Below are 13,095 nucleotides of genomic sequence, written 5' to 3'. Positions count from 1 at the left end.
CCTGCTGAATAGCTTAGGTGTTTCCACTTTCTTAAGCACCTAACTATCCCAGCACAGTTCAGGGATAGGTGAAATGGTGGAAATGGATGCTGTGAATTCCAGTAGGCAGCAGGGTGTTTAATTCCCCTTGTGGCTTTAGTTCTAGATAGCTTAAAGCTGCTTTTGCTGCTTTTTCTTCCCATCAGTTACTCTGGGGTAGCTCCAGATCTGCTCTCTATAGTTAATATGCCCTAAGTAAATATGTAGTTGAACACAAACTACTCCTAGAAATTGAGGAGTTAAAGGTGGAGATATATAGCCATTTGATAGGCTACATTTCTCTAGTTACAAAATACATTCTCCATTTGACCTGCAACCTTGATTTCACATTATGGGAATTCCAAAGGTGTTTGCTCCTGTGCTTGTATAATTAGCCAAGCCATTTTCATGTGCATCAATCACATGGCTGATGAGCAGAAAAACAGCAATAATTTTTATCTAACAGAATACTGGAGTAAGTCCAGTGAAATGGTGTAACACTGAATACTAAAATGAAGCCTGATTTAAATTTTCCATGCAGAACATGACAGAAGACCAATTAGGGACATGCATAAATAGTCTTTTCACCCTTACAAGATTACTCTCTTGCTAACAGGAAATATGCTCATAATAGTTCTGAAAGGCAGGCAAATGATGTTTTAAGCAGGATCTAGGTAACTTTTTGTATAAATATTAACAGATGATTCTGGTTATGATTGCCAATAGCAGTAGTCTTTTGCAGATTCTTAATTAGACAATTATAAAGTCTTTCAACATGAATAGGTGTCAAGTCCTGCAGTTATATTCTGAGAATTGTAAAGTGTTTGAAGAAACTGAAGGTAGCTGGGGTATGCTGTAAACTATGGCAACTCTCAGTCCCCTGGTTTAAGCCCAGATTTATTTTTCAGAGCTCAGTTCCTTGATGCAATTAACCACTTAATAGCACTTATACTCACCAAACTATGTATCTGAGTCTGATTCCTTTTATACACAATTTAACTCTGTTCATAGTCTTGTTTTAGATTCATATCTGTGAAAGGGAACTTTTCTAGGATGAAAATTGTAAATTTCAGTGCCTCTGATATTGCTCACTAATAATGAAATAAAAAATATTTCTGCTTCATAAGCACAGTAGCTGGGTTGGGAGGGGGGTGGGGGGAGGGATGAACTATGAAGTAGCGAGTTACTTCAGAAGCAACTTTTATTCCTTCTGGTATTTTGACACTGTACTTGCTATGAAAATGAGCACATCTGAGACCAGGCATAAGATAGTGTAACATAGAAAAATTATCTTATGTATCCTAGGAAAATAAATCAGGACCATATTCATAAGTAAACCATGCCTTTTGTAAATTTCAAATGTAAGTTGAACAGAAAATACAGTCTATTAGATATTTCTTCCTGGTAACTAGTATAAGATTGATATTTAGCACAGTGGCATTTTGGGTTATATTCTGAATATATTCTAGAAAACAGGAAACAGAGGGTAAAAATTGCACAGACAAGTAGGAGGCAAAGGGAAAGAAAAAATAGTTGAGCAAGCTAAACTGACCCGTGAATACTATGAATGTTTTTTATTTTTTGTTTTTGCGGGGGGGAGCGTTCGTTTTGTTTTTTTGAATGAAATTCAGGTTAAAGGAAAGTGGACATTTTTGCCTGGCTTTCTGGTGTACAGCAGCTTCTTTCTGAATCGGAGTTATATATTATTACATCAAACACACATGCTTCATAACATGCTGAAACTGAGCCTTATTATAGTAATAATCATTTATTGTTTTTCTTAACGTCTTTGGAAAATAATTAAACATTACTGTTCTTCTGTGACAAACTTCTCTATAGCCATTAGAAAGAGATTTGAGGGTCTGATGCAATTTAGTAAATTACTGTACAATTAACATTTTTCTGCAGTGAAGTAAAGTAGACAGTAGTTAAGCATACTTACAGCACATTCTGTGAAGTTACTTATTCCATGCAGCATCTTGAGAAACTCATCGAAGCCAGCTGCTAGCAGTTTTGTTCCAATATTGTTATTGCTTTGCAGGCTGATGTTCCTCAGGGAGTGATACGGGTGCAAGCGCCTCATCTTTCAAAAGTTTCCATGGCAATACAGCTGACGGAAGAACTAAAAGCAAGTGATATAGTAGCCAGGTTTCTCAGCCAGAAAAGGTAGAGACCCTTTTTTGTTTGTCTAGCATTTCCAGATAAGTGGCTTTTTGTATTGCATAACAAGAAGAATTTTTTGAAATAGTTTGACTGTTAAGGTGAGTTCTCTGACCTCTTGAGCTAAATTTAGCCTATTGAAATAAATGTTTGATGAATTAACTACTTTTTTATGTTTAGTTTGTCCCAAGAAATGCTTCTTATGCTCCTTATCCTAAACCCTGGCATCTTAAAACCTTCAGGAGTATGCCAAATGCAGTGTGTGGTTAAAGAATTAATTGCTGTTTAGTCAGCTGGGTTAAGAACTGCATTCACGGACCCAGAAAGTTTTTATATCTTCCCATGGGGAATTTAGTAGTGAGCTCTAAGACAAAAAGCCTAAGAACTTAAGAAATAGGGGGGAAAAAAAAAAGATAACATTTTAGGAAAATACATTAATATAACTATAAAAATATACAGATATGCAAATATGTTAATATGAGAGAAACACACATGCATACATTTTAAAAAATAGCTGTATTTGGGGCTGATACCAATCTCATTGAAATCAAAAGAAAAAACTCCATTACCTTAGTTGGACTTTGGATCAGTTCCTTTAAGTGTGTGCATATGTGTGTGCATGTGCGTGAATTGGAAGAGGGAGTGTTAGACAGGAAGAGAGAGAGAAAAATGATTCATTGCGATTTCTATATCAGTTATATAATTATTTGTGATAGTACAGCAGTGTGACTTTACTGGATAAGATGATGAACTCACTCCTCCATAAAAAAACCCCCAGGTTTTCAAGGCAATAAGTTCCTGTTGAACTGCAGCAATCTAGTCACGATCATGGGAAGATTTTTTCTCACCTCTAGTTCTGCAGAAAAAATGGTTTGCACATCTTTTAGTTGGAAAGGAAAAAAAAAAAAAGATTAAAATTGTGGCTTCCTGAACACACTCATTAAGCTACAGCAGTAATAGGAAGTATACAGTAGAAGTACCTTGTTTTGCAACAACGGTTAAAAAAAATGTCAGAATGGAGCCTGATACCATTAAATCAGGCAAATATGAACATCCAGTAAAGGAATTATTTTCATTCTATTCTAACAATCTCAGTTTCTTTGAACCCAATTTACTTTTCTTCCGTATACTTCATTATGCACAATTATTCCTTTGCCATATTATACAGATACAGTATTATTGTTCACTTCTGTGTGTTACTAAATCCCCCCTCTACATGTTATAGGTATCGCACAATTAGCTGGTTAATTGTTCAGTTACCCTGAGACCAGCTACATGTGCAAAGTACGTATCACGCCATAAGAAGCTGCAACCAGCTGTAAAGTTAGATCTTGAAAATGTGTACTAACTTTATAACTGGTTGCTATTGAGCTTTAATTTGCACTTGTTAATAGGGTCTCCCTTTGGCTGGAGGCCCTGTCAGCCGTGGGCTCCTAGCCAGAGGGGTGGACTCTGCTCAGCCAGGACTGCGAGTCCCACAGCTGAGGGGACTCTCAGCCCCAGCAGATACCGATCTAGGTCCCAACAGCACCCTGCAGCTGCAGAAGCTGGGTCCCTGGAGCTTGTTTCCTGGTGCTGGGGGACACCTGGGTCCTGGCAGCCGTGGAGCATGGCTACAATCTCCCAGCCCCTGGGGTGCAGGAAACCCTCGGGGCTAGAAGATTGCAGTAGCCACAGGGTGCGTGCAGCACTCCTGGAACTGGGAGCCCCTCAGCTGAGGGGCTTCCCAGCTGCAGGAGCTTGTTTCTTGCTGGTGCAGGTCAAGCCTGGGATCAGGCTCCCCTGTACTGACAATAAGGCACAGTGGTATCTAATCCACAATCTCACAGTTGCACTTCCTGCTAGCATAATTGTGAGGATCATGCATTAGATCCCATTGTGCCTTTTTCTGCACGTGTAGAAGGGACCTAAATAGGGAAATTTTGGTATATTGTCAGTTTTCTTAACTAGCCTAGTATCTCATTTAAGTGATCCGATTGCATGCTGTTTTGGCAGTGCAGGTAATTATTTTGTTTTGTTCCTAACAGTGGAGTTGTCCCAACTCTCCAGAAGGAGGAGGTTTTCCTGTATGAAATTGGAGGAAATATTGGTAAGATTCTCAAAAACTTCTTTTATTGAAGTGAGATTCTTTGGGCCTAATTTTTGCTGCTTTTTACACACATACAACCCCTATTTGTTGCATGTTGTAAATGGGTCAAGAATTAATAATGGGGTTGATTCATTCACATTGGATGCATCTACATGCTCATTAATGCACCGTAGTTACTGCGCACTAGGTTTAGTACTTGATTAGCCAAGTACTAAATCAATGCATACTAACCCACACTACTGTACAGTAGCACTGGCACATGGGTTTTTAGTGATGCTTACTGTGCAGTAGCTTAATACTGCTACACAGTAGCGTATTAGCACAGTTGTTACCTGGCACACTACTTCACAGTGTTATTAGGCAGTTTGCATCTCATATAGACGTGCCCACTGTGTTCATTAGAAGCTATTGGGATCTCTGATTACAGAAACTGCTTATAGACACAACCTTCCCCCCTCACCCAAAACGGTGCTTAACTTTAAACTCAGTGCATCCCTGTGCATTGCCTCATCCTGCCTCATCCAACATCTGTATAGATCAGATACTTCAGTGCGGCTTTTTCGGTGCTTTTATCTAATAGCCAATTAAATCAGCTTTAGATAAAAGCACCAAAAAGCCTTGCTGAAGCACGTGATGTATACAGACACTGCAGAACCTGGTTGACCTAACCCGCTGCTGCTTCTGGTAAAGTGTTTTGTTTTGTTTTGTTTTTTTCACAACTGTCAGCAGCCATAATGCTCCCAGAAAGCTAGCAGGTGCAACTTAAAAAGTGACTGATCAAGAGGAAGCTGGAACTAGAGTATTGACATCCAGAAGACTTGCTTATTTGGCACATTTTTAACACATCTGGAGTCTTGTCTAGAAAGCTGGTGCCCCCACTGAAGAATGCAGAGCTAAGAATGGCTGTGGTTTCAGGTGCAGGTGTGCACATTATACCACAGTGCTCCCTTACAGATACATTGGGCCCAGAATAATTAGGGAGACACCTAAATGTTCGTGGAGATCTGCCAAGTTATAATTCTTTATTTGCATTTATTTCAAAAGGGCCCGTTTCCATTATATGATAGTTTTACATAAAAGGCATCCCCCAGACAGGCACTCCCCATCCACTCCTCTGTTTTCAAGACTGCCTGCTTGAAGAATCAGAATCTGTTTCTTCCCTGCCACATCAATTAGGAAACTGAATCCTTGAAGGGGTGAGTTTTGCAGCACATCCTTCCATATGTAGCAGAGGCAGATTTCATGTCCTCTGAATAGACTGTTCTGTCCCAGCCCGTATAAGCTGTACCGTGGTTTCTGAGCTGGTAACTGAAGCTCCACTGGGAGGTAGACATTGAAATACCCCCCGCCTGGACCATGTCGAGATTAGTAGATCGGGACCACTGCCCCCTAGAATTGGACCCAGAACTGGGCAGGCAGGCAGCCAAAGCAGAGTTCTGTTCATCACCAGGTAGGCTGCTGAAAGCTCTAACGCTTTCATACTAGGCATTAGATGTATTTTATAACAAAAATATAACCCAAAAGTGAAAAAATGGGTTTCCTCTGGCAGGAAAAGTTTCTGCAAACTCCTTTCCAGCCAGTGCCATAGCAAGGAGGTGGGGCAGCAAGCAGGGCAACTGCCCCAGGTACCAAAGCGAAGGGGCTCCAAGAGGCATTGCCCAGCCATGGCGGGGTGCGGGACAGAGCTGCGAGCAGTTGGGGGGGGGGGGGGCGGGGGGGGGGGGGGGGGGGCCCCTGGGGGTGCAGGGATGGGGGAAGGGTAGCTCCTGCTGCTGTTTGCACTCCCAGGCAAGCATGGGGGGCATGTGCACCCTGGGTCTGTGTGCAGGGCGAGGATGGGCTGCAGGCTATGCCCTGGGTACCAAACGTCATTGCTCTGGCACGGTTTCCAGGCATAAATGGGGAATGGTGGTTTTGAACATGGCTGCTATGCAGCTATGCAAGAGTTCAGCCACAGAGATGAGTCCAGATTCTTTATCAGTTGGGGAATAGGAGCCATTAAAAGAAGGCAGTTTTAGGGTTTGTGTTTGTCTGAAGTATCTTCTCTGTTTTGCCTTGGATGAGCCTTTTCAACCATGTTCCTAGTAAACTCTGTCACTTAGGCAACAGGGTGACCTCAGTGAAAGAAGCAAATATAAAACTGATGCCCTTGGCAAGTTGGTAACGAATATCTCATGTTCTCCCCCAGTGGAAGAGAGACAAGTTGTCAGATTCTTCCAGTGGCTTCTTTTTAAAAAATGAGAAATATTATAAGCATGCTGAACAGTCACCCCTTCATAGAAATGGATGATTGAAAAGGACTCTGAGAGATCATTTAGTCCCAGGGTGGCCAACTTGCAGCACAAGTGCCACAAACAACATAGACGGCTTCTGTGTGTGGCATGTGGCAGACTGTGGGGAGTCAGGCAGCACAACAGCATATATGGTAGGAAGTAGAAAGTAAAAAGCAAAGCAGCAAATCAAGCAGGGAGCACAGGGAAGGAATCAGGAAGCAGAGTAGTGCCACTTGGGGAGGGTGCAAAGCTAATTTGTGGCATAGCTGCCAAAAAGGTTGGCCTCCACTTATCTACCATATTTATCTGAATCCAAAACAACTTTGAATGTAAGATGACCCTCCAACAATAAGATTCAAGACATGGAAAATGTATAAGTTTGTTATAATTTTCCATGTATAGAACCCAAGCTAGACATCAGGAGGCGCTACTTCACTGTCAGGGCGGCTAGGATCTGGAACCAACTTCCATGAGAAGTGGTGCTGGCTTCTACCCTGGGGGTCTTTAAGAGGAGGCCAGATGAACACGTTGCCGGGGTTGTTTGACCCCAGTACTCTTTCCTACCGTGGCAGGGGGGTGGACTTGATGATCTGTTCAGGTCCCTTCTGACCCTATCAACTATGAAACCCAATTATTGGAGGGTCATATTGAATACATCCCCTTTCCCCTCACAGCTACAGCTGGGGAAGCAGTGGCAGGAGGACAAGCTGGGGTGGGAAGGGCGAGCAGCAGCCTGACTGTGCCTATTTCTCTGCCTCCCGCCCAACACCTGTCCCTCTTTCTGCCCCACCCCACTATGTGTGTCTGGCACCTGGTCCCCTGTGGTGCCCACTGCCGTGCCACCAGGTCTGCCTGCGCCTGCCTCTTAACCCCACCCTGCAGTCTCTGCCCCCCTGATGCTTACCACCAGTTACGGCTCTGGACCCCTTCTAGCCCAGGGCACATCCAGCCCTGGGCATGGAGCATAGAGTAGTGCTGGCTGTGGCCCAGATGTGCTTCATTTTTTTTCTCTAATCTAGCACTGTAAGGAGTTACTTAAGGAGAGTTACTGCAGCTTTCATTGAGTATGGGGTGCCAGATAAAGCAAGACCCACACTTATTCATGTTAAAGATGTGCCTATATTCTCAATGCCAGTTTAAAGAAGACTGTCTTGTCAGTTCCATACAGCTGTCTTTCCCTTTTTTTTTTGGATGAGGCACATTATGTTTACTCTAGAGCAATATAATTTTAAAAAACGAGGGCCTAGTGTTGTGTTATATGCCAGGTAAATAATGCTAATACAGTGTGTGAGTACATGAGTATACCGTAGCTTTGTGGGTACATGCCTATAATAATAATATGTTGTGTCGGTATTCTGTAATATGGTGTAGCTTTCAATGAATGTTTGAGAGAGAAAATATGTGCATCTGTTGAATGTGAAGATGTGGCAAACTTAAGATTTTCTCTGAAACTCTGTTAAGAATTATGGTGGTATATCAGAAACCTCTTCCCTTTTATTGTGAACTTTTGCAGTAATTGCAATTTTATCAACTCCCTATATTTCCTAATTCTAATTCCTGAATCAAATATTGTACATTGAGTAAGAAGAGCTCTCTGACTTTAACCTGCTGGCCAGGCTAACAGCTTGAATCTTTTTATATATGTTCTGTGTCCTCTTTCTTCTGCTCTCGATTCTTTGTGACACCACAGCCTCACACTGAGCCAGCACAAAGGGAATAATAATCAACACACTAAAGAATATAGGAACATGAGCAGTATTTGTTTTGATTTTTGATTGTTGCTATGGATTCTGTGCCACTTTACATAAAAAGTAAGTAGGGAGGGTGAAGTCTTCAAAGATTCTGTCTGCAGTGGACTTGTCCAAAGCCCACAGCCCAATAGGACAGAGTAAGAGTTTCACTACAAATGCTGTTGTGGACCATGCCAAGGCTGGGGCTAGGGTTGGGCACTGAAACCACAGAGCACCGTTTTCCCTGAGCTCTCAACCTTCCATTGCAGGGAATGTGAAAGAGGAAGCTGCCTGATTCAAATGCAGAAGGGACAAAAGGTGGAGATGAGTAGAGTAATGGTGAACAGATTAGAACAATGAGCTTGTGGGGAAAGCTGAAAGCTGCCACGGGAAAGAGGGAGCCTGGGAAATTGTACCCAGGAATTTGGATTTAGAAGTGCCCCTGCTTTTACTAACCTGTCTTGCTGCCATTCTAACCCTTGGAATCTTGCTATGTATATTAACACCTCGTTTATTATGGCTCATGCAGTTACTAGACGTAGAGTAAACTAAGATAAAACTCTAGAAAAAAATAAAAAATGCACCGCTTCTCTCTCTATGACTGTCCTAGCTCAGTCCATTAGTGTTTGTTAGGGTGGAAACAGATGTCACCTGATATCTCATTTATGCCACCATAAATCACAGTATCCCCTTCCATATGCGTGTGCCTCTGCAGCACAGGTAGTCTAGCTCCTCCACTCCAGGGCAGGAGCAACTGGCATGAGGGTGTGGTGGCCAGTGAGAGCTCATGGGCCACTTGCTAATCATTTGGGGGCCACCTGTTGGATAGGACAGCCTCGTTCTAACCGAACAATAAATAAGATAATTAGAAACAACCTCACCAGCTAGAGCCCCCAAGTTAACCAAAGAAGAAAAGAATTATTCTTGACTTTAGCCTTCTTTTTGCCCTTTGGGAAATACCTTGATGGTGGACACAATGCTAAAACCTAAACAGAATGGAAAAGCTTATCAGCTTTGAAAGTCAATTCACTTTCTTCACATTTAATTTAATCACACATCTCTCTTTACCAGGAGAACGCTGCCTTGATGATGACACATACATGAAGGACCTTTACCAGCTGAACCCAAATGCTGAGTGGGTTATAAAGCCTAAGAATATTTAAGCTCATAAGGAACTACAGAAGACCAACCTGTGGACTGACTTCATAATACCGCGGGTATTTCAAAAGGAAAGTGCTTCCTTTTAGCATTAAAATGCATTGAACTGTTAAAGGGATGTTGTTAAGCCTGTGCAAAAAAAGAACTACAGTGGTTACCAATAAATGTATGCATTTACTCGGAGTTGCCACAAAGTGATATCCAAGATATCACACATTCCTCCACCCATACTTGGAATAAGAAGTGACTGTTTGGTAACTAAAATTAAAATGTCAACTTTTTAATGGCACCCATTGTATCTTGATGATAATCCAGTTTGGTAGGATTCACTTTTGGTATAACTTCTGTGAATTTTATTTTTTCAAAAAATGCATCATTTTGTAGCAGGGAGACGCACAATCTGTTTGTGCAAGATCATGTCTTCATATATATTTTTACAGTGCCTACCACACTGAAGGACTCAGTCTTGTTTGAGACTTTTGGGTGGTACTGTATTGTAAATATTTAACAAAAATGATGATTCCAGAGACTTAAGGGTTTCCTGAGTCCCAGTAAGATTTATAGAACACAAACTGCAATGCAGTATATCATATTTTAGGAAGTATGTCCCAAGTTTGTTCACTCTTGGGGTAAATTTTGATGAAAACTGATTAAAAAATAACTTTGTAAAAAGTATTTTCTGCCCATCTCTTTTGCTAAAATCCTTTAAATTACTTGTATTAGTATTTTGGTGATTTTACTGTATTCTTGCTGCTAATGGATTTCTAAATGTGACCATATGTCAAAGTGAGTCTATTGGAAAGATGGCCATACAAAGAGTGGAATATTACAATGTGATGTAAAGGCCCACACTCATTTCAGTAGAAATATATAGCTACCTTGCATACAAGTTGGACTTTTCTTAGACTTTTGACATTTAAAACATTTAGTGAACTGCCAAAAACTGCCAATTACTTATGAACTGCAGAACACAAATGTTTAGGATAAATAAAACAACTGGGGAGAGTAACTGTGCTCTGAATTTCAGACCTAGCAAAATACCAATCCCACCCACAACTTTAGGCTAATTCTTCGTTGTAGAGTTAACTTGGGCTGTTAGTCAGGTGTTGTCCCTACCATTCACACACCACAAAGCCCTCTCATCTGGTTGTGGTGATGCTTTACACCGGAGCTAACTGGAGTGTTCTGAGGGGGATTGAGCTGGTCCATCCTAGTGGATTCGGGCTGAAATACTTCAACACTGATAGTCCATCTGTGTCTTCCCACAGATCTCTCTATGTGCCCAGGAAAGCAGAAAAGTTTTTCTACAGTAAAAGTTATAGTGCAGATTCAGCTGTGGGTTACAATTCCAGAAGTCATGAAGGAGAGCAATAAATACAGTCCTGTATTGAACCCATTTATATCAACAGCTTGTATATATTGACAAAAAAAATTTCTAGTCACTTTAAGAATTGTTAGCAAGTCTTTATGGTATATGTTGATGTCAACATAAACTTTTGCCTGTTTATTTTGACAAATACGTTAAGTCGATAACTGAACTGGAAGCCATTCTTTCTCATCATTTATATTGAGAAACTGTCTGACAAACATTAAGCTCTCCTTAAAATTGTACAGACAGCTTCTTGTAATGAATCTGTGGTGCATTTACTGAAGTGTGCTTATATCAAGTGCTGACACCAGGAAACAAATCGTGGTTTGATACAATGCAATGGGGGTACAGGTACCAGGTCACCGTTCCTTCACATGCAGTGCCCGTGTGTGCTGTCTCATAAGGGCTTTATTTGAGACTTTTGACTGAAAGTCTCAAATGACACTTTTTATAAGACCTACATTGCAGTTGAAACTAATGAATACTTGAATGAAGGCTCGGGTGGAAATATCTGGAACAAAAGTATGCCATTAAAGTGGAAAATCAAGAAAAGAAATCTGCCAAAGCTACCCATTCTTGGCATTGGAAATTAGAAATGGCTTTGAGGTTTGTAAAGATGTCAGATATTTACCAAACAATTATGACATCAATAACAAAGTGTGGATAACTCATGAAATGTTCACTCCCCCCCCCAACACACACATTAAAATTTTCTAGCCCAAAGGTCATGGGCTCATACAGAATATTAAGGACCATTACAAGAAAATTCTTACCTATGAAAAGTTGGCATCCACTGACAGCAGTGAAGATTTTACTGAAGATGTACTTGGGGCTTTCAACAATCTAAAAAGACAGTTGTGAATGAAATAAGATCATTCCAAAATGTTTTCTGCATGTATATTTGCAGTGATCTAGGTAAAAGAAAATTTTGGAGATTGTCACCAATCACATTGAAGATGATAAAAATGACAGTCTTGTTTGAAGTTCTGGGTTTGGAAGAAGGGAAGCATTTATTGATTTTTACTATTAATATGGTTGCTGATGAATAATGCACAGCAGCCCTAACAAATAAGTACAGATTCATTGGGATCACTGTTAACAAGCTGAAGAACAATAGAGGAATGGCAAAAAGAATCTGTCTGTTCTGGAGAATATATCTTGTCTTACTTGCAAGTATACCTTCTGACGTGTGAAGAATTACAGTTCCTTTTTGCCCAGTGTAAGTCATCTCATTACAGAGGTAGCAGTCATATATTTGGACAGATTACAGTCTCTGTTGTTTCCCCCATGAAACAACATTTAACAAGTGATCATATTGTTCTCATATTGTTGAGAATTTCTTTGCTTATTGTTTGACTTTTTGATTTTATTATAGTCTATAAGAACTGCCATTTACTAGATCAGACCCATAAGTCCATCTAGCCCAGTATCCTGTCTCATCCAGTGGCAAGGAACAGAGGAGGATGCACTGGGCATGTCCAAATTCTTTACCCTTTATTCTTGTCCCATGGCAGCTTCCAACCTTCAGAAGTTTAGGAAGTTCCAATTTAGAGACCGTACCCCTACTCACCACAAAAAAATGTAATTGAAACATATTAGTGAGAACTGAATATACATCATGTTTACTAAACTATCAGTCTGGCAAATATTGCTCATGTTGTTAAGTTTTGTGGATTGTTTACTTTCTCGTTTATAGTTCAGTGGTTTATGTTGACAGCTGGCTATGTCAGCATAAACCTAATGGACAATAATGACAGCACAAGAGGTAGGACTGTACTACCCATGGATCCAGTAGCTTAAGCTTGATTTTATGTGGCTGTTCACACCCAAGTTTGGCTAATAGGGGCATTTGGAGCTGATTACCAAGATTAACTGCTGTGAAGACATAAATACCTCTGAAGCTCAATTTTCCACATTAAGTTCATAAGGCGTCTTAGACTTGCATCTTGGGGCAAAATTAGGTCTTTAGGGCCTGATTCAAACATCACTGAAATCAAAGGAAGTTTTTCTGCTTAGTTTTGGTGCAGGTACTAATACTGTAGTGCTATATCTTTTCACCTAATAGGCATCTAAATAGCATTTAGGCATGGAAGAGTAATCCTCTATTCCTTTCTACTCAAGGCTATGAAATCTGTCGACATGAAAGGTGGGTGGGCTCTTACTATTTAGTCTTAAGGGTAAGATGAAGGCATGTTGCAAAAGTAGATATGGTATGGTTTTCAGGAACTCAAGCAAGGCAGAACAGGATTGTGCTTAGTCGCTTGGCTACATAGGTTCCACTTAGATAATTGATAGATG

General features: G+C 40.7%; 1 protein-coding gene across 4 annotated transcripts in view; it reads left to right on the top strand.

The window, feature by feature from the left end:
* The window catches only part of ARHGAP18 (Rho GTPase activating protein 18), a 130,673-nt gene extending 117,584 nt beyond the window's left edge, over positions 1–13,089 (top strand). For all 4 annotated transcript variants that reach the window (XM_025210630.1, XM_006029174.3, XM_006029177.3 and 1 more), the window contains exons 13-15: positions 2,060–2,184; positions 4,206–4,267; positions 9,342–13,089. In XM_025210630.1, coding sequence (XP_025066415.1) covers positions 2,060–2,184; positions 4,206–4,267; positions 9,342–9,433 — 279 coding nt within the window. In that variant the 3' untranslated portion in view covers positions 9,434–13,089. The remainder of the gene's footprint in view (positions 1–2,059; positions 2,185–4,205; positions 4,268–9,341) is intronic.
* Positions 13,090–13,095: the final 6 nt, after the last annotated feature.

Source organism: Alligator sinensis, unplaced genomic scaffold (assembly GCF_000455745.1).
Source record: "Alligator sinensis unplaced genomic scaffold, ASM45574v1 scaffold889_1, whole genome shotgun sequence".
Classification (NCBI taxonomy): Eukaryota; Metazoa; Chordata; order Crocodylia; family Alligatoridae; genus Alligator; species Alligator sinensis.
The sequence above is the reverse complement of the archived record's forward strand: the minus strand, read 5'-3'. Positions and strand labels throughout refer to the sequence as shown.